The sequence below is a fragment of the Physella acuta genome, unplaced genomic scaffold (assembly GCF_028476545.2).
Source record: "Physella acuta isolate Inbredline_101_S28 unplaced genomic scaffold, ASM2847654v3 ptg001369l, whole genome shotgun sequence".
Lineage (NCBI taxonomy): Eukaryota > Metazoa > Mollusca > Gastropoda > Physidae > Physella > Physella acuta.
Genome location: NW_026732884.1, coordinates 57,277 through 78,717, shown reverse-complemented (window position 1 = coordinate 78,717; position 21,441 = coordinate 57,277). Strand labels below are relative to the sequence as shown.

The 21,441-nt window shown below is 36.4% G+C and overlaps 1 protein-coding gene across 1 annotated transcript; it reads left to right on the top strand.

Annotated features, from left to right (window-relative positions):
- Positions 1-781: 781 nt before the first annotated feature.
- On the top strand, positions 782-1,673 carry LOC131927069 (proteasome subunit alpha type-7; the record flags this gene model as incomplete). The annotated part of the gene is given in 1 exon segment (XM_059282725.1): positions 782-1,673. A coding segment is annotated over 1 exon segment (750 nt). The 3' UTR covers positions 1,557-1,673.
- Positions 1,674-21,441: the final 19,768 nt, after the last annotated feature.

Sequence of the window (21,441 nt, the reverse complement as noted above, 5' to 3'; positions counted from 1 at the left end):
GAATGGAGGTTTTGTTTCTCTACATACATAGGTAAGCCGAGCATGACCAAAGCCAAATAACAACAGGTGAAGCAGAGCCGATGCGTAGGCCGATCGGGCATTCAACTTTATGGCCATTACAACATTAATAACTAGACTGAATGGGTTTGTGTGGGGGTTGGTGTTTTGTTTGATGTAGGGTTTGTGTGGGGGTTGGTGTTTGATGTTGGGTTTGTGTGGGGTTAAATAACGAGTTGGAAAAAAAATATCTCTTAACGCTCTGATGGAAGAGGCGGGAATTTTTGTGACTGTATATTTGTATTGTGACGGACTTAATTGCTCGGAAAAATTATACTAAAATCACCGATCTTGAAAGATTATTTTAATCGCTCATGTAAAACAAAATGTAAACTAAATAAGTGAATATTGATTTTAGGCCTAGTCAAACAATGCACGCCCTTGCTGCACACTACGATTCAAGATTACAATTTTAGATGCAGTATTACCTAGATTCCTAGATCAAGGGAGAGAAACAATATAATTCACCAAAAAAACTATTAGACATACACAAGTCACATTTTTACAGTGGTAATAATGATTATACATCTATATCACAGCATTTATTTTGTGTATGGCATATTTGTAAGCAAAACGTTTCAAAATGTTATTTAACTAGTATTTTATGCATTTCTTAATCTATTGTAAACAATTTTACAAAACCGTATGTAAAGTATTTAAAACTCGACATAAGTTTCCTAATGGTGTGTGAATACAATGTTCATCCACCTCATTCAAGGTGTTTTTCTTACGGTGCAATTTTCAACAAAATGAGTGATAGATACGATAGAGCAATTACAGTCTTTTCGCCTGATGGCCAATTATTTCAAGTGGAATATGCACAAGAAGCTGTTAAAAAGGGCAGCACTGCGGTTGGTGTTAGAGGCAAAAATATAGTTGTTCTAGGAGTAGAGAAAAAAGCTGTTGCAAAACTTCAAGAAGACAGAACAGTTAGGAAAATTGCACTCTTGGATGATCACGTTGCTTTAGCATTTGCAGGTTTGACAGTTGATGCTCGCATTCTTATAAACAGAGCTAGAATTGAATGTCAAGGCCACAGATTAACAGTTGAAGACCCAGTGACTGTTGAGTACATAACACAGTATGTTGCTCAGTTGAAACAGCGTTATACACAGAGTAATGGTCGTCGTCCATTTGGGCTTTCAGCTTTGATTATAGGTTTTGATATGGATGGTACTCCTAGATTATACCAGACAGACCCATCTGGTACTTATCACGAATGGAAGGCAAATACAATAGGCCGCAGTGCCAAAACAGTGAGGGAGTTTTTAGAGAAACATTACACTGAGGAGTTACAAGCTAATGATGATGAATGTATCAAACTGACCATAAAAGCCTTGTTGGAAGTCGTGCAGTCAGGTGGTAAAAATATGGAGGTGGCCGTCATGAGGAGAGGAAAACCATTACAGATGATGGAGTCTGATGAGATTGAAAAATACATCACAGAAATAGAGAAAGAGAGGGAAGAAGAGGCAGAGAAGAAAAAGCAAAAGAAATAATTAAATGAACTGATGCTATTTTTTATTTCATTTTTAAACTGATCTGTTTTCATTTTGTTGCCATAAAATTATGAGCAAATACATTGTACATGTATTTTAACAGTGTCACTTTGTGAATGTGTACTTTTTATTGAATGAATAGAATGTTTTTGCAAAAAAAAAAAAAAAAAAAAAAAAAAAAAAAAAAATCCTTGACAAAAAAAAAAATAAAAAAAAATAAAAAAAAATAGTATAATTTTTATTAATATAATTGCTTACGTTTAATAGTTTATTAAAGTGAATAACGCGTCTGTTCACAATTAGGTCAGCAAAAAGCGAAAATAAGTTTGATGTCAAGATAACGTATTTTTCTCAAAAGGATGGCTTTTACTAAGAAAAATAAAATAATGTTGCTAATGAAAAAAAAAATCCTTGCCAACCCAGAAATAGACACAATACAACTTTTTCTGAGATCTAGTAAACTTAACCGCGTGTTTTAAATAATCTTATATTAAATTAAATTGAACGCAGTTTAGAAGAATTTAGAAATATTCGGAAATGTCAGGGGTAATGGATGCACTCTCGTGTTTTGGTTGGGTTGTATGCAGAGCCAGAGAAACCCAACAATGCGTTAGATTTCTTGCGACAAAATTTGAATGCCACTGGACAAAATTTGAATGCCACTGGACAAAATTTGAATGCCACTGGACAAAATTTGAATGCCACTGGATAAAATTTGAATGCCACTGGACAAAATTTGAATGCCACTGGACAAAATTTGAATGCCACAGAAACAAAATTTGAATGCCACTGGACAAAATTTGAATGCCACTGGACAAAATTTGAATGCCACTGGACAAAATTTGAATGCCACTGGACAAAATTTGAATGCCACTGGAGAAAATTTGAATGCCACTGGACAAAATTTGAATGCCACTGGAGAAAATTTGAATGCCACTGGACAAAATTTGAATGCCACTGGAGAAAATTTGAATGCCACTGGACAAAATTTGAATGCCACTGGACAAAATTTGAATGCCACTGGACAGAATTTGAATGCCACTGGAGAAAATTTGAATGCCACTGGACAAAATTTGAATGCCACTGGAGAAAATTTGAATGCCGCTGGACAAAATTTGAATGCCACTGGACAAAATTTGAATGCCGCTGGACAAAATTTGAATGCCACTGGACAAAATTTGAATGCCACTGGACAAAATTTGAATGCCGCTGGACAAAATTTGAATGCCACTGGACAAAATTTGAATGCCACTGGACAAAATTTGAATGCCACTGGACAAAATTTGAATGCCACTGGACAAAATTTGAATGCCACTGGACAACATTTGAATGCCACTGGACAATTTTAATGCCACTGGACAAAATTTGAATGCCGCTGGACAAAATTTGAATGCCACTGGACAAAATTTGAACGCCACTGGACAAAATTTGAATGCCACTGGACAAAATTTGAATGCCACTGGACAAAATTTGAATGCCACTGGACAAAATTTGAATGCCACTGGACAAAATTTGAATGCCATTGGACAGAATTTGAATGCCACTGGACAAAATTTAAATGCCACTGGACAAAATTTGAATGCCACTGGACAAAATTTGAATGCCACTGGACAAAATTTGAATGCAACTGGACAAAATTTGAATGCCACTGGACAAAATTTGAATGCCACTGGACAAAATTTGAATGCCACTGGACAAAATTTGAATGCCACTGGACAAAATTTGAATGCCACTGGACCTGAGACAGCAGACGTTAAGGCTCTGAAGCTTGAGGTCACTGACCTCAAAGCACGGCTCCAGTAGTTAGAGCCCACAGCTGAGCCAGACAACCCAGACAACTAAGACCTGACCTGCTTGTACACTCCAATGTTTTCTAATCAAATAAACTACATGCTATACTTTTAAAAAAAATAAAAATGTATATCTGGTCAAACTTTCGATTTGCACCTCCATCCCTCAAGCTTGCATTTTTATTTTTCCAACCCATTTTGGGGCCCCCTAAGGTCGGCGCCCGGGGACATATGCCACCCCGTCCCCCCCCCCCCCCCCCCTCGCTACGCTACTGGGTCGCTATTCTTTTCGTACTGCTTCGTAATTTATGGTTATGTGTTGTATTCAACACCTTATGATTATTCCCCCGTTGAGTTTTTTCATTGGTTTTGTGTATACCAAATTTAACTAGTAATTTAACTATTATTTATTTAACTATTTAATTATTAGTAACCTATCACTTGTATGTATATTTTATTACTGTAAATATGTTGTAATTTGTTTTATGAAAAATAAAAGTATTTAAAAAATTATTCTGGTAGCTGCCGTCATAGTGCTATATTATACAACTCTCAGCTAATCTCATCAAAAATGGCTTAAATATTGTAGAGCTGCAACCCTCCATTTCTAATTTTAAACACGTGGGTCATATTATTCAAAAACCTTTTTTTTTGCTTAATTAGGCTCATTTATATGCTGTTTTATAGCTCCGTCATTGTAACTTTTTAAAAATGTGTGTGTATGTACAAGTTATTTATTTGTTGTTGTTGTTTTTTTTCGCCAATTTTCCATTGTTTGGGTGATACAGCCTCTAAAAATGTATGTGTGTGTATAATAGTTACATTTTTTTTTCGTCAATTTTCCATTTTCTGGCTGCTACAGCCCCTAAAAATGTATGTGTGTGTATAATAGTTACATATTTTTTCGTCAATTTTCAATTGTTTGGGTGATACAGCCCCTAAAAATGTATGTGTGTGTATAATTGTTATATTTTTTTTCGTCAATTTTCCATTGTTTGGGTGATAAAGCCCTTAAAAATGTATCTGTGTATGTATAATATCTATATTTTTTCGTCAATTTTCAAATGTTTGGGTGATACAGCCCCTAAAAATATATGTGTGTGTGTATAATAGTTATATATTTTTTTCGTCAATTTTCCATTGTCTGGCTGCTACAGCCCACTTTAAGTGTCTCTGGCACCAGCAAGTTGTGTAAACAACCTTTGACCTCTTGGCTTTATATATACAAAAGATGTACAGTTTCCCAGAATGATGTCTAGCAGACCCTGACCCATTTGGAAGACACTACTTCTCAACGACTTCAACTGACGATTTCTAATTTTTTGGGATTTCTTTTACATGTCCTTTCATCATTATTTCATAATCTCAACAACTGGCTCAACCAGTATCGGTTCGCTAAAATTTGTACTTCTAAAGCTGCGATTAACCTCCATTGAATGCTCGACCTCGACATCCTTACCCCCCCCCCCCTCCCCCCAGCCCACTACACCTTTCAGTCCGACACGTCTCATAACTTCTGCTCTATGAATCGCGCTCAAATCCAAAGCTGTGTTTTGGTCCACATATACTCCACCACCGGCCGTCGCATTCTATCAAATTTAGGATCGGTTGCTCTAAATGCCGTTTGCAATGATTGACTAGGTTTGAACTGGCGCTTTGTTGCACTGAACGTAAAGGTCACATTGCTGTTTAAATTAAGTAAGAGCATCAGGAATACAATCTTTAAATACCCGGAAGACAATTTTAAATACTGGAACAAAACTACAAATTTTATTCGGTTCGTATATTTTGGTGGTATTTTGTCAGTGGAATATTATGCTGGATCTGTTTTTATTGTTCAGATCTCGACTGGATTCTGTTAACGTCTGGCTATAATCTGACAACTGGCTATAATCTGACATCTGGCTATAATCTGACATCTACTATAATCTTACATTTGGCTATAATCTGACATCTGGCTATAATCTTACATCTGAATATAATTTTACTTCTGGAAATAATCTTACTTCTAGAAATAATCTTACATCTAGCTATAATCTTACTTCTGGCTATAATCTGACATCTGGCTATAATCTTACATCTGGCTATAATCTGACATCTGGTTATAATCTTACATCTGGCTATAATCTGACATATGGAAATAATTTTACTTCTGGAAATAATCTTACTTCTAGAAGTAATCTTACATAAGCCATTAATCTTGCATCGTGAAATAATCTTACAGATGGTAATAATATCACATTTTATCATCTCATTATTGAAACCATCTTGTCTGTGAACTAAAGTTCATGCTTGGTGATTGAAATATATAAGCATGGTGGGATGGCCAAGCTTGGTGGTTGAAATATATAAGCATGGTGGGATCAATGTTGTGAACTAGATGGCCAACCTTGGGAATTGAAATATATAAGCATGGTGGTGTCAATGTTGTGAGCTAGATGGCCAAGCTTGGGGATTGAAATATATAAGCATGGTGGGATCAATGTTGTGAACTAGATGGCCAAGCTTGGGGATTGAAATATATAAGCATGGTGGGATCAATGTTGTGAACTAGATGGCCAATCTTGGGGATTGAAATATATAAGCATGGTGGGATGGCCAAGATTGGGGATTGAAATATATAAGCATGGTGGTGTCAATGTTGTGAGCTAGATGGCCAAGCTTGGGGATTGAAATATATAAGCATGGTGGGATCAATGTTGTAGAGGGGGAAACGAATGGGCGGTGGGGGGGGGTGGAGTTCGGTGTTGTTAATGAAATAGCAACATTGAAAATAAAGTGTCGTTTCAACGTCAAAGGTAGACACAGATACAGGTTATAGTCCTTGTTTAGCTGGACGAGATCCGAACCCACTATCAAGCCAAAATGCTGTCTTTACATTGACAATATTCTGTACCGGTGTATACATCTTGTTTTGAAACAACACTTTATTTTCAATGTTTCTATTTTCGTTATCAAGATATGGTGAAAGAGGAGAGTCCTCTATAAAAACATGTACCTTGTAATAAATGAATTAGGGAAGGGGAAAGAATGTTCGCCACTAAATTAGGCACTTAATGCCCTTGAGTGGGTTAAAAATACAACTCTGGAAATAAAGTATCCGAATACTTTGTTATCGCTGAGAATGCAATACAACAGCTCTGAAAATAACGAATCCGAATACTTCGGTATCGCTGAGTTTAAGATAAAGAATTCATTCGACCAAAGAGGCCAACTACAACACTTCAGTTCACCGAGCCGTCAAATTTTTACGTTCGGACACGCATTGGCGACTACCAATAAATATCTAGAATCTAGAGCAGTGTTTCCCAAACGTGTTCGCCCCGCCGCCCACTTGGATCCTCAACTTTACCCAACGCCCACCAGAAAACTCAGCTTATATATATATATATATATATATATATATATATATATATATATATATATATATATATATATATATATATATATACATATATATATATATATATACATAGTTCACAGATAATTAACTTAAAGACACGCTGAAGCTTGTATCTAAGACGTTGAAAAAAAAATTCACAATTACATTCGAATTACTCAGACGTTAAAAAAATTATTAAGCTTACAATAAACATCAAGCCAATCAAGTGAACAAGCTTATTCCCGCTGCTTGTTTCTGATCAGTAGCGGCATTTAAAATACCACAATAAGCTGTTCGCAAGTTTTGTTATTGTACATGTAAAAATGTAAACTAGTGAGTGTATTAAATCTGTGTTGCGCTAAATACAATAAAAGAAATGTAATTAAAAGCTTTAACAGCCCATAACCAGTAGTGCCTCTAGAACGGTCGATAGCCGGTTCGGTAACTCATGGTGTCACCCTCACTCTGTCAACAACTACGTCTGGGATACAGTACAAACAATAGCAAACAGACAATCTAGGTGCCACCCCACTCCGACAATTAGATGGATGATATTGTAAAAACATTGAAAATTTGGTGTCACCCCACTCCGCCAATAAGATGGATGATATTGTAAAAACATTGACAATTTGATGTCACCCTCACCCTGTGTCTAATAATGTATGTGTCTGTAGTTATCTTTTAAACAAACTGGAAAAAAGGACAGACTTTCTCAATCAAATTAGTTACATTTAGTTTGTGTGTCCGTGAAACAATGGACCGGCCCAAACAATCTGGGAGAAGGACTGTGGAAAGAGAGGCAAGGACTGCCGGGCCTGCATGGCGTCAACTAAAGAGCTGCTTAAAACAGAGTTCGGTGGCGCTTTGTACCTCACGTGATTAAGTATTCACCTCTTGAATGGTGTCACCCTCTATAATCCGCACCCCCACACTCCATTTTAGTATCCAACGCCTTCAAATACAACCACGGTTCCTATCGCCGCCCCCCCCCCCACAATAATTCCACAACCCCCAGGGGTCTATTTTACCATCTATGGAAACCACTGATCCCTCGCTTGTCACAACTTAAAAAAAAAATATTTACGTAAGCAAGCGCTACAACATGCACGCTTCATAAAACATGTTTTCTATCTCTCCCTTTCCCACATAATGTCGCCCCATGTAGATTCACAAAGAGAATTATTTTTATATTTAGTATAAAAATCTCAAAAGTAGTGCACATTTATCAAGACACTGGTCTAATTCAGAATTTGACATCTAATGAGTTTAAATGCGAATTTTTTTTTTTACCGGGGCCATTTGCGATCATCAAGCTTTCAGATGAGATCAACATTATGCTCGAGTACTAGGCAAATATGTCAATGCATTATACAAAGTGCTTGCCCTGAAAAGCGGACATTAGCAACACGGGGACTAAGTGTTGAATAACCAAAAGTGTGTTTAGATGTTGCATGCGTTAAAGTAGGATAAAATGATGGAGGGTTCTCTAGTTTTGAAGATACGTGTGTTTAGATGTTATATGCGTTAAAGTAGAATAAAATGATGGAGGGTTCTCTAGTTTTGAAGATACGTGTGTTTAGATGTTATATGCGTTAAAGTAGGATAAAATGATGGTGGGGTTCTCTAGTTTTGAAGATAAACTTGTCACTATATTGACAAGTGCCATGTTTTACCTCTAATGTGCAATTGTCCGGAGACTCAGAGTATACCACATACGTAGAAATCACACATCGTCAAAAATGGTAGCATTGATCATAAAATTATCTTATATTGTATGTATAACTTATCACACACCTGATCACACTAATTATAACTTAACATACACATTGTTACACACTTATCAAACACATGATAACACACATTGTTATACTTTGTCACACACCTTTACAGACACCTCAACTTTGATCGCACTCCTTTTAAAACACATTGTTACACACCTTTTCAAGCACCTCAACTTTGATCACACACACCTTTTAAAACACGTTATTACACACCTTTTCACACACCTCAACATTGATCAGACACCTTTTAAAACACATTGTTACACACCTTATCACACTTCTCAAATTTTATCACACACCTTTTAAAACACATTGTTACACACCTTTTCACACACCTCAACTTTGATCACACACCTGACCATACAGGTAAACGAAAGACCTTACCTGCCGGACAAGACAACAGCTCTACACCCTGAAACAAAGACAAATTAAAGTTAACCTTTAAAAAATAACTTATCATACCACATAAAGCAAAGCCACAACCTGCGGGCACACTTTAGAGAATATTTTTGATGGATGGTTTAAATTGCTTTAAATATATTAATAATTGTGACTGTGTATGTTGTTCGCTTGTGTAAGCGTGTGTGTGAGTGTATTGGACGTGAGTAAATGAGTTAGTATGTAGTTTGTGTCAGTACGTGTGGTTTAAGTGTGTTAATTTATTAATTAATTAGTGTATGCGTGTATGTGTGTTGTTTGTGTGCATGAGTGTGTTTATGTGTGTGTTTATGTGTTGGTGTTAACGTGGTTATGATTGTGTGTGTACAATTTGGAGTTACTGTGTACGCAAGTAACTGGTTTGATGGCGTGTTTACAAGTTTGTATAATTGTGTAGATTAACTGCGTACATTAGTATGATTGTGTATGTTACCTTTGAACATAAACGTGAATGTATGTACGTGTCTTAAATCACTTTAATCAAAACTATGATGTTTGCAAGAGAAAGCCTTGTAAGTTTACATCACAAAACCCAGGCTTTCCCCCCTGAGTTGGGCTAATCTAAACACGCTGCAGTTTTGATCACGAGATTAATGGTATAATTGAATACGCACACTGATGAACATGTGGATTAATTTGTTGATAGAAAACTAAAATCCCATGTGGAATCTTACATAGTTTTCAGCGCATTCTTTTGCTGATACATAAAATCAGTTCCAGTGTACCATATGCTGATTTCATACGACAGTTCGTTAGAACAGCTTACAGTTATTGTTTTTTAAATCAGATCTGTCGTGATATTTTATATTCCATTGTAACAGCATTATATATTAGAATTATGGTGCGCGCGTTAATAAATTAAATATAAATTAGCTACCAATGTACACGCGATTCAAATTGGAAACCCAGCGAGATGATTATCTTGAGACAACGTGGGAAATTATCTTCGCACAACATGAGAGATTATCTTCAAAATGTGAGAGATTATCTTCAAACAATGTGAGAGATTATCTTCACACAAAGTGACAGATTATCTTTGCGCAACGTGAGAGATTATCTCTACACATCGTAAGAGATTATCTTCACACGACATGCCATGAGAGAATATCTTGATCGAACGTGTGTGATTATCTGATTATCTGGATACAACTTGAGCGATTATCTTTACTCTTCGTGAGAGATTTTCTTTACACACATTAGAGATTATCTTCACACAACGTGAAATATTATCTTGACACAAAGCGAGAGATTGTCTAGACAGAGGGATATATTATCTTGACACAAAGTGAGAGATTGTCTAGACAGAGGGATATATTATCTTGACACAAAGCGAGAGATTGTCTAGACAGAGGGATATATTATCTTGACACAAAGCGAGAGATTGTCTAGACAGAGGGATATATTATCTTGACACAAAGTGAGAGATTGTCTAGACAGAGGGATATATTATCTTGACACAAAGCGAGAGATTGTCTAGACAGAGGGATATATTATCTTGACACAAAGTGAGAGATTGTCTAGACAGAGGGATATATTATCTTGACACAAAGCGAGAGATTGTCTAGACAGAGGGATATATTATCTTGACACAAAGCGAGAGATTGTCTAGACAGAGGGATATATTATCTTGACACAAAGTGAGAGGTTGTCTAGACAGAGGGATATATTATCTTGACACAAAGCGAGAGATTGTCTAGACAGAGGGATATATTATCTTGACACAAAGTGAGAGATTGTCTAGACAGAGGGATATATTATCTTGACACAAAGTGAGAGATTGTCTAGACAGAGGGATATATTATCTTGACACAAAGTGAGAGATTGTCTAGACAGAGGGATATATTATCTTGACACAAAGTGAGAGATTGTCTAGACAGAGTGATATATTATCTTGACACAAAGTGAGTGATTATCTTGACATCAAGTGATATATTATCTTGACACATATAGAAACAGGGATCTGGCAAGAAATAAAACTAACTAAAGAGAATATCAACGATACTATGCGATCTCCGCCATATAAATCATGCAGCGTAACCTGATATTTTCCTGTCTATTTTATGTAAAGACCTGCCTTTTCAACAGATATTATTTACATCTTGATGTCAGTGGCGTAGCGAGGGGGGCGGGGGTGCGTATCGCACCGGGTGACACCATTTAGGGGGGGGGGGTGACACCAAGGCAAAAAATAGCAAAATATATAGAGAAAAAATGATAATTCCACTTAATTAAGTGATTAATTCGAGTGTTAAATAGTCTTTTAAAAGTTTCAAATCAAAAGTTTGAGTGGGGGGATGCAAATCGATAATTGAAAGTTTGTCCCCGGGAAGGGTCGCTACGCCTCTGGAGGGTGACACCATTAAGTGCCGCACCGGGTGACACCCGACCTCGCTACGCCACTGCTTGCTGTTTCACCCCTTTATCGTCTTAGCATAAAAAAGTGTCAACATTATATTAAAACCCAATGAGAATGAACGTATACTGAAATATTTACTAGCAAATTTGATTCCCTCGGCGTATCGAACATACACAATTTAAATAGAACATCATTCTTTTATACAGCCATTTTTAATTATTTATAACGTGTGTTCGACCCTGGAACTACCTTGAAGCTTCCTGGGACCATCAGAGAAATAACACACCCAACCCTGGGTAAGACAAACATACACGACAAACATTTAGTGATAATAGAGAATTTTTTAAATATACTGCTTTTGCTTTAAAAAATATAACCACGAATAAGTAACTATTTTATTACATTCTTCTATGAAATTTCTTTACAAAACTATTTTAAAATTAGTTTGTCTAAAATATTTTCTTATAGTTCAGATTTCGTCCTCAAATTTCTTTGGTACATTGAAAGCCTGTGTCACTATACGTATCTTTAGTGTTTCGGTTCATACCAGTACACGTGATACGGTAGAATAGACGATGTTATTCTACTTCCTAGCCCTTTTGTCGGCTGAGTAAATACTGAAAACGTGATTGGTAACAACCAAACTGGCAGGTGGGAGTCGTATGGTAGTTTTACTAAGTTTTAGTCGTACTTTGTAAGTGGTGAAACCTGTTTCATGAGAGAGGGCGTGAAGGAAACAGGAGAGAGAGGAGAGATGATGCAGAGGAGTGTGAAAGAGGAGAGAGTGAAAGAGAGAGGAGAGAGGAGAGATGATAGAGGGGAGGGTGAGGGAGGAGAGAATGAGAGAAGAGAGAAGAGAGAGAGGAGGATGATAGAGGAGAGAGAGAGTGAGAGAGAGGAGAGATGATAGAGGGGAGGATGAGAGAGGAAAGGGTGAGGGAGGAGAAAGTGAGAGATAAGAGTTGATAGAGGGGAGGGTGAGAGAGGAAAGGGTGAGGGAGGAGAAAGTGAGAGAAGAGAGATGATATAGAGGAGGGTGAGAGGGGGGAGGGAGAAAATAGGATGAGAGAGGAGAGAGAGTGAGCGAGGAGAGATGATGGATGGTATTGGTAATAGAGAGTGAAAGGGCGAAAGATGGAGGGATGGAGAAAACGAGTTTGGTTTAGAAGCAAAAGAAATGTTATGCTCTTGATGCAGTAAAAGTAAGAAAAAAGTAAATACTTCGTTTCGAACCTGATGGTCATTGGGGCAAGTGGAGTTATGTTCACCATTTATGACCTCGACATGGAAGAGATAATGTGGTTAGCGCCCAGCTGCCTTTACTTTCTCTGAGTCAGGTACCCATTAGAGCTGGGTGGACTGAGGCGTCTTACGGAGTCGAGACTATCGGGTTAGCATTTGTACTTTCCACCGTAGTAGTGGCTAAAATATGTTTCCAGCGTCACTTGGTTTTAGCATTAACAAATTATTGCGGGCGGAAAAATAGAGCCTTGCAAATAGTAACCATTTCAATACTCACTCAACAGCCCCATTTTTTTTTTACTAAACTTAAGTAGACATACAACAATTACAAATATAGAAAAATATTCTAAATAATTAGTTTCACCATTGGGGTTAGTAGGGACGGCGTGGTCGAATGCTAGAGTTCACGACTGCTAACCCAAAAGTCTCGAGTTCGGATGCTGGGCTGGGACCTGCCACACCTTAGATAAATCAAAGCGGCTAGGTATAGTGATTACCCCACTATCAATAAGTATGCGGTGGTCGTCGAAAAAATGTAAACTCTACTTTATCTACCCTGTTTGTCTTGGGCACGAACAGGAAAAATAATTGGGGGTCGTCCGTCAATGAAAACCTCATTGTCACAGGTCGTCAAAAAATGTGTATACCCAAGAATGTCACACGCCTAATTAACTACACCCCCCTTTCCGCAAATCCACATTTGCATTTTTTTCTTTTTTGAAGCAGCAATTTCTTCCTAAAGCGTTAAGAGTCAAGATTAGATAAGTGGTATTTTAATTTACTAAAAACAAGTACCAAAATTAATCGTAATTTAAAAAAAAAACTGCAACAATGTGACGTCACACTTTCTTGACACCCCCATTCTCATCACACATCGTCACAAAATTCACCCCCCCCCCCCCAACCAAGAGCGGGATTTGACGTACGACCCACCAGAGTTTCTTTCAGGCATCTCTTCGGGGCTAGGGGGCGGAGCCCCCCCCCCCCCCCCCCTTCACCCCGAACGAAATGGAATTTATATAGAAAACATATACTTTTACCAGTGTGCGCTCCCTCCCCGGAAAATGTTCAAATATCAAGTGCCCCCCCCCCCCCCACCCCCGGAGAAAAAAAGTCTGGAAGAAACACTGCGACCCACAACAACAATAACCAAACACAAAAAAAAAATAAAAAGTTTCTTACCTCTGTGTAATTAGTTAAGAATGTAATGATCAAAGGTAGAAACACAAGAGCTCTAGATGAACGTGAATACATTATTTTTTTAAAACGTTTTCTGCCGACGTTGTGTCTTCTCACAACCCCTTCATATCCAGGAGAACAATTTATATCCAAAGTTTACAGGAATATTTTGAGCACATCTAAATTTATTCACATAATATACAAATGTAATTATTATTTCAATATATATATATATATATATATATATATATATATATATATATATATATATATATATATATATATATATATATATATATATATATATATATATATATATATATTAAAATAAATCTATGCACTGATTTTTTTATAATTAATTAAGATGGTACAAATGTCGAATTCCGCCTCGGCTCACCGTAATTGCGAGCTGTTGAATACCGATTACGCACAAACTAACGTGCCGTATTAAAAGTCGTATTAGATTTAAAAACAAGAACCGAACACTTAGAAACGAAACCAAATATATTCTACATCGATCGTCAACTCCCCAGCAAACGTTAAATAAATTTGCTGATGGAATGTAAAAAAAAAAAGGTATGTATATCCAGAGTCTACACCGTAAGGAAAGTTACGTGCGACCGATCGTTAGCATCCCGGTGTTTACATTTGACAACACCCAGCCTCCGTCCTCAGCCAAATGAACACAGCTTTTCACTTTCTTGGCGACTTCTGGAATAGCTGTTGCACGAGTTCATACGGGCTTCTCAGAACTAATTATAGATGCGACGGTGAGAAATTAGGTCACCGTTTTTCAATAAAGCGCTCAAGTGTGAGAGGGGGTGACGAAACGGTCACACATCATTGACAACGAATGCTCCGAAAATGTACACCAACAACAACTCTTAGTGTAGATTTACATCCAACTGAACACACTAAACCCGCACACGTGTTCAGAAAAAAAGTTTTTTTTTAATTTTCTATGTTAAAATAAAATATCCAACTAAATAATAAATGAACGCACTTAGTTGATTCGTCAGTGTAAAAATCTGCTCTTTTCAAGTCTAAGGTTAGTGGTTCGCCTATATATAATCAAGTATATTACAGATTTATAAGATTTAAAAACCAGTACAAGTACTAAAACACCATGATTAATTAAGTGAATTTCTCAATCGACATTTACAATAAAAGATATCAAGCTGGAATCCCGTAGTCTCCATTGCCACGCCTGTATGCAAACGATCAAATGACAAGTTTTATTTTTACACTGGGAACGCCTCGCTGTCACGATTCATCACGCTCGGAACCGTACCCTGATCACGTTTCCGCTTGGTTGGAGCTGTACCGTGGTCACGTGTCTGTGCTCTGGAGTACTCTAGACCATCCAAAGAAATATCACGGTCCGCCTGTTAAGAGAAATATGAATGGGGAGGGGTGCGGTAGGGTAAATATTTATATAGGTGCAGTTCGCTTTCAAAGAGCAAAATTTGTGCATGTTTACAAGGATGCAGAAATGAATTTATCGGATAGTTTAAATAAATTTGTTCTAAGGTAAGCTCTGTTTAAATAAAAATCTATTTTTTTAAGGGAAAGTTTTAATATTAGTTATGGTGATGTATTTTTTATCTTATCAAAACCGAAATATTTAATTTAAAAACCACGCGTTTACATTGTAGGAAATCGTTCGTTTCATGTTTAAATTAATCTTCTTGTATTATTTACCTCTGACCATAACTCAACAATAACCCGAGCAGAGTTTCTTCCAGGCATCTCTTCGAAGAAAGTCTACCGCTTACCTACATACCTATGTATGCTTTAAGAGTATTTTTTAAATTAACAAAATGCAACGCAACTGGAAGATTTTATTTTTATGGTCGATAAACGAGCAGAAGATATCAGAGTTGGCGGATAAAGAGAGACAACTCTAGCGTTACAGTGTCATGAACGATAACTCTAGGCTGACAAAATTATCGTTACTTAAGATAACTTTTGACTGAAAACAATATCATTATGTGCGATAACTCTTTATTAACAATATCGTCGTGTGCGATACGATAAGTCTTGATTGACAATATCATTATCTGTGAAAAGTGACGATTTTATGATCTTGTGCGATAACTCTGAAGTTGGGATGCCATCAGCGAGGACAACTCAGTCGTCAGTCGTGTTGATTGAGAGAGTGTAGAGATTTATGAGCAGATAGTATGGACTTAATGAGCTGCTTTATGCAGTTCTATAGAAACCAAGGTAACTTTTGATATCGTTTGCTTCAGGTAAAACATGTGCTAAACGCATACACAGACAAAACTTAACAACATACACATACACGATACATCCCTACGTATTGGATTCGTATTTAGTCAAATGTTTCCCTCACATACATAATACCAATATAAAAACATCTACTATTTAATTAAACTGACCTGTAATTTCACAAACATGTGTGTTTTCCCTCAAATACACACATGTATTACCTACACACCCTACACACCCACATATACCATATACCACCCAGTGTAAACAGACCTAGTTCTACCAGCACATATACCAGTGGGCGATCAGTGATCGCTAATGTATTGACTGATGAACCGAGCTACTGTTTACACTGGGCTCTATTTTCTAAAGATGAAGTTTCACGCACCGAGCAATCAATATTGATTGGAACAAAGGGAAATAATCGTTGTATCATTTCAAAATACGTGTTCCGAATTATTGGTTCATCTGGACTTCTATAACACTCCACTTTTATATATATATATATATATATATATATATATATATATATATATATATATATATATATATATATATATATATATATATATATATATATATTAGCGTACCAGTCCCATAAGTGGGTGCGGTGTCCAAAGAAAGGTCGCAATATTTTAAGAGGATTTCATCAATGCGTTATCTATTGTGTATTTTAGCAGTGTTTCTTTGACTATTTTCTCCGGGGGGGGGGGGGGAGGGGGGGGGACACATGAAACTTGGGGGGCGGACACTAAATTTTTCGGGAAAGGGAGGGGCGGACAACGGTAAAAGTACGTGTTTTCTATATAAATTATATTTCATTCAAGGGGTGGGAGAGGTAGACGTACTTCAAGTGGATAATGGGGGGAGGCAGCATATATATATATATATACATATATAGGCCTATATATATATATATATATATATATATATATATATATATATATATATATATATATATATATATATATATATATATATATATATGGAAGGGAGTTAAGTTGTCCTAGTCCTAACATTTGATAGCTAATAAAAAATATAAGAACTGATTACATTTTTAACATGTAAATTAGCTCATCAGTAATTGAACGTTTTAGTGAGTTCACCGTGACAGAGAACGGATAAGAGTTTAAGCTTGGTTTAAAATTAGAACCGAATCAGCCTAGTTTGGCCACCTACACGGTATTCAACAAATTTTAAATTGTAATGCAATGCGCTATATAACTATATACGCATTGAAAAAATAAACATTTCGAAATGTGAATTTTTATTTTTAAGGGCAGGTTAAACCCCCAAATTGAAATTTAGGTGTTAGGACTTTTTTGAGTGATAAGGAAGTTGTAACTACCATAGTATATGAAAAAAATGCAAAAAAATCACTAAAAAGTTATGGTTTTGTGAAAATATTTTCTAAAAAGTGTCATTTTTAGGGTAAAATAGCTCAAAATTAGCTCTCATTGAAATCAAAATAACACAGCTTCTGTTTGTCAGAATACCTCAAATCTTTAACATAGTGTAATATACCCAATTACAAAAAAGATGAACTAAAACAATTAGAAAGTAATAAAAAATGGATTTTAGCCAAATTTTATAAATGTGAGACCTAAAAATTTTTTAAAAGGTAGGGAGTAGACTTAGCTATTTATTTATAAAATGAGAAATTTCAAAGATATAGAAATTATTTTAGTTCAACTTTGCAAGCAGTGTTTAGTAAACATGTGTGCAAAATTTCAGCTGAATATCTCAAGTAGTTTTTGAGTTATAGTGATTTAAGTAGTATAATTTTGTTGAAAAGTAACATTTTGAGAAAAACGCTAAATAGTGAAAAATATACTAAATTTGAAAAAAACGAGAAAAACCGAAAACTATACCAAATAAGTCATTTTTAAAACCTCCCAGTTACATAAATTGCATCTGGAGCCTCTAACTCAGCAATAAGAACATCTATTTTAGTTAGTTTTTAATTTTATGTTGCTAAATGTTGCTTAATATAGGTCAATTACGTCATTACTCTCATTAATTAAAAAATTTAAAAAAAATACTTGTACTACGAAATTTTGCAAAATGATTATATAAAAATGTCCAGAATTGAATGTAGTTTCAGAAACAATAGATTTTCAAAAATCAACATTTCTGACTTAAATATGTATTTTGGGGGGGTTTAACCTGCCCTTAAAGACATTCCCTTGGGCGTGTTGGTTTTAAGCTATAGTCATTTCGTCCAATAAATAAAACCTTTGAAAAGACTGTAGGCCTACTGTTTGCCCACATTTTGGGTGTTATTGAATAGACATTCTATAGTACACGCTCGTGTAAATTCTGTAGTAAGGAACTCTAGTCACGGCAAGGCTTTGTTCTTTAGGCTATTAAATCTCTTAAACTAATAGACGTGGGGGACACTATTAAAAGAGTTTACCAAATGTATTTGATGTAGTCGGAGTTTCTTTCAGGCATCTCTTCGGGTGAGAGGGGATGGCAGATTCTCTCGGGGACAATGTTCACTGTTCCCACCCACTTCTATCACCCCCGGCACGAAATCTATCTATATATATATAATTCTCTTCTGGGAGACGCTAGAAAACAAGCTGTAAACGCGTCCCCTACCATCCCCACCCCCAGAGTTTCTTCCAGGCATCTATTTTAAACGTAGGGGGGTGGGGACGGAGGGGGTGGGGACGGAAGGGCGGGTTATGGTCCATAACGTGCTACTTATAATGTTTTGAAGAAATATTTTCAGTGGCAGCGTTGGTACCGTCGAATTCACAAACTATGAATTACTGAAAAGTAGAAAAAATAATAATCATTAAAAAAGTTTTAAAAAACCCACGTTTTCTGATTGAACTAAAAAGTAGAAAATAAATGCTATACATCACAATAATACAAGCGACCACTCTACTATAAGCGATGAAAAACGTGGGGCGCCGAAGTAAAAGTTATATTACTATTGATTAGATAATACTATTGACTTTTATTAGGGAGCTTGTAGAGAGTCAACAGTATTAGAAACTGTAAGAAAATCACGGCGCCCCACGTTTTTGATCGTGGGAAAAAACAACAACTAAATAGCGGCGTATGTTATGCCGTGGGCCGGCTCGTATATATAATTCTCTTCTGGGAGACGCTAGAAAATAAGCTGTAAACGCGCTCCCTTCCACCCCCACCCCTACATAGTCTGGTGAACTGTGGTTCACTCTAAATGTTTACAAACAGAGCCGGGTTTAGTGACGACTATTAGGGGCAGATAATTTAGTTTGAAACGATTTTAAACGAAGGGGGAGGGGGTAACTAAGTGGAGTTTACTTTAACGGAGGGGGGGGGGAGGAGGGGGGAGGAGGGGGGGGGGGTTATCGTTCTTAACGAGCTACTTATAGTGTTTTAAAGAAATATTTTCAGTGTCGAATTCACTAATTATGAATAACTGAAAAGTAGAAAAATCAAAAACTAAATAGAGGCGTATGATATGCCGCGAGTCGGCTCGTATATTTAATTTCTATAGATTAACTTTAACTAGTGAACGTCCCCCGTTCCCCACTCCCAAAATTTTAAATGCGTCCCAGAGTAAATCGTGGTAATGCAATTGCCTGGTCTGATTAAAAAAACCATTACACATTTATAAAATAAATTTAAGAAATGAAAAAAAAAAATTACGAAGTTACTTGGGGGTGTTGGCGGAAATTAAAGAACTCGCTTCGTCCGTATTTGATGGACCGTACTCTATCTAAACTTATATGCCCCCCACCCCTTCTCAGACAGTTATATCCGGAGAGGGACGCACAATACTTAAAGTTTTCTGGAGGGGGGGGGGGAGGGGCAGACGCTGGGTAAATAATATATATATACTAGCCGTCCCGGCCAGGCCCTGCTCTGGCTTCTGTGAAAAACCTTTCCGTTAAAGACCATCACCTGTGTGTTTAGTAATCATCATAAACCCGGCATTGCCCACCCAAACCACAACCAACCAAAACCAAAACAACAAAACGCAAACATAACGCTAACACAATTACAAATACAAACGAAAACAAAAACCTAACACCAAACCCAACTACAACCACAAACACCAATACAAACACAAAGAAAAAACAAACAAAAAAGCAAACGAAAACAAAAACCTAACAACAAACCCAACCACAAACACCAATACCAACAAAAAAAAAACAACGAAAAAGCAAACGAAAACAAACCAAATCCAAACGCAAAGCCAACCAAAAACACAAATACAAACCCAAAGAAAAAAACACAAACAAAAACGAAAAAAGAAAGAACAAAAACGAACCAAATCAAAACGCAACCACTAACGCAAACCCACCTAAACACAAAGAAAACACTAACGCGAACATAAACGCCCGGGGCGGAATCACCTGTTTTAGCTTAATGAACGACTATAGTATAGTACCCCAACTTATTCATAGTCTTTTGCACACACTTAAACGAACGCGCCTGTTTCAATTTAATGAACAATTTTAATACTCCAAGCTTATCCGTAAAATACCTACAACATTTGCACTTGATCAATCCCCGCTAATTATGTAATATATATATATATATATATATATATATATATATATATATATATATATATATATATATATATATATATATATATATATATATATATATATAAAGTAAGTTTTCTATTTCGTCTGGGACAAGGAGTGGGGTGGGGGGGGGGGGGTGGGGGTGGGGGGAGTAAATCAAGCACCTACGCTAAATGTTAAAACATTTGGTTCTGTTCCTGACGTCATATTGCCAGATTAGGGATGTCATGCATGCTACATTCAGAACAGCTGGTGCGTTATTTTGATTATAGGCTAGATTCTTTCTTTCTTTTTATAATGGTCTGTCCATGTATGTATGTGTGTGTGTAAAAATGATATGACAAAATGAAGTAATTAAGTAGGTAGGTAGGACATACAAGGTGAAATAATGGGAACCTCGGTGTAAACTAAGATTTTGATTGTGTAGGAAATTGTGGATTCACCACCAAACCACTTATTTATTTATTCGGTTTTCTTTTCTGAAATATTCTGGAATATTCGCATAATTTTTTACAGACGGCGTCTAGGGTAGATGTCGTATCTTCAGAAACGGGTGGGCGGGTCCGTTTCATCACAGGCTAAGCCCCATTATCCACTCATGTCACGCAGTTTTTAAGATGTTCGTTGAGTAAGTTATAGCGTTATGTTATATCATTGTGTTATACCTTTAATTTTCATTGAGCTCGTTGTAAGTTACAATGTTAGCCTCTTGGTTATGCTTTACTGATGGCAAGCATTCATTAAGCTGGACTGAATATAAAAGGCACCTTTAAAATTAACAAACCGAACCTGAAAAAAGTTGGCACAAATGATAGTGTGAAAAAAATATATAATGCATTATACAATACATACGCAATGCATGTGACATATATATTATCAAACCATTTTACACTTGCTGTCAAAATTTAAACAAAACATGTTTCTAAAAACGAATCACATTAGTAGATAAA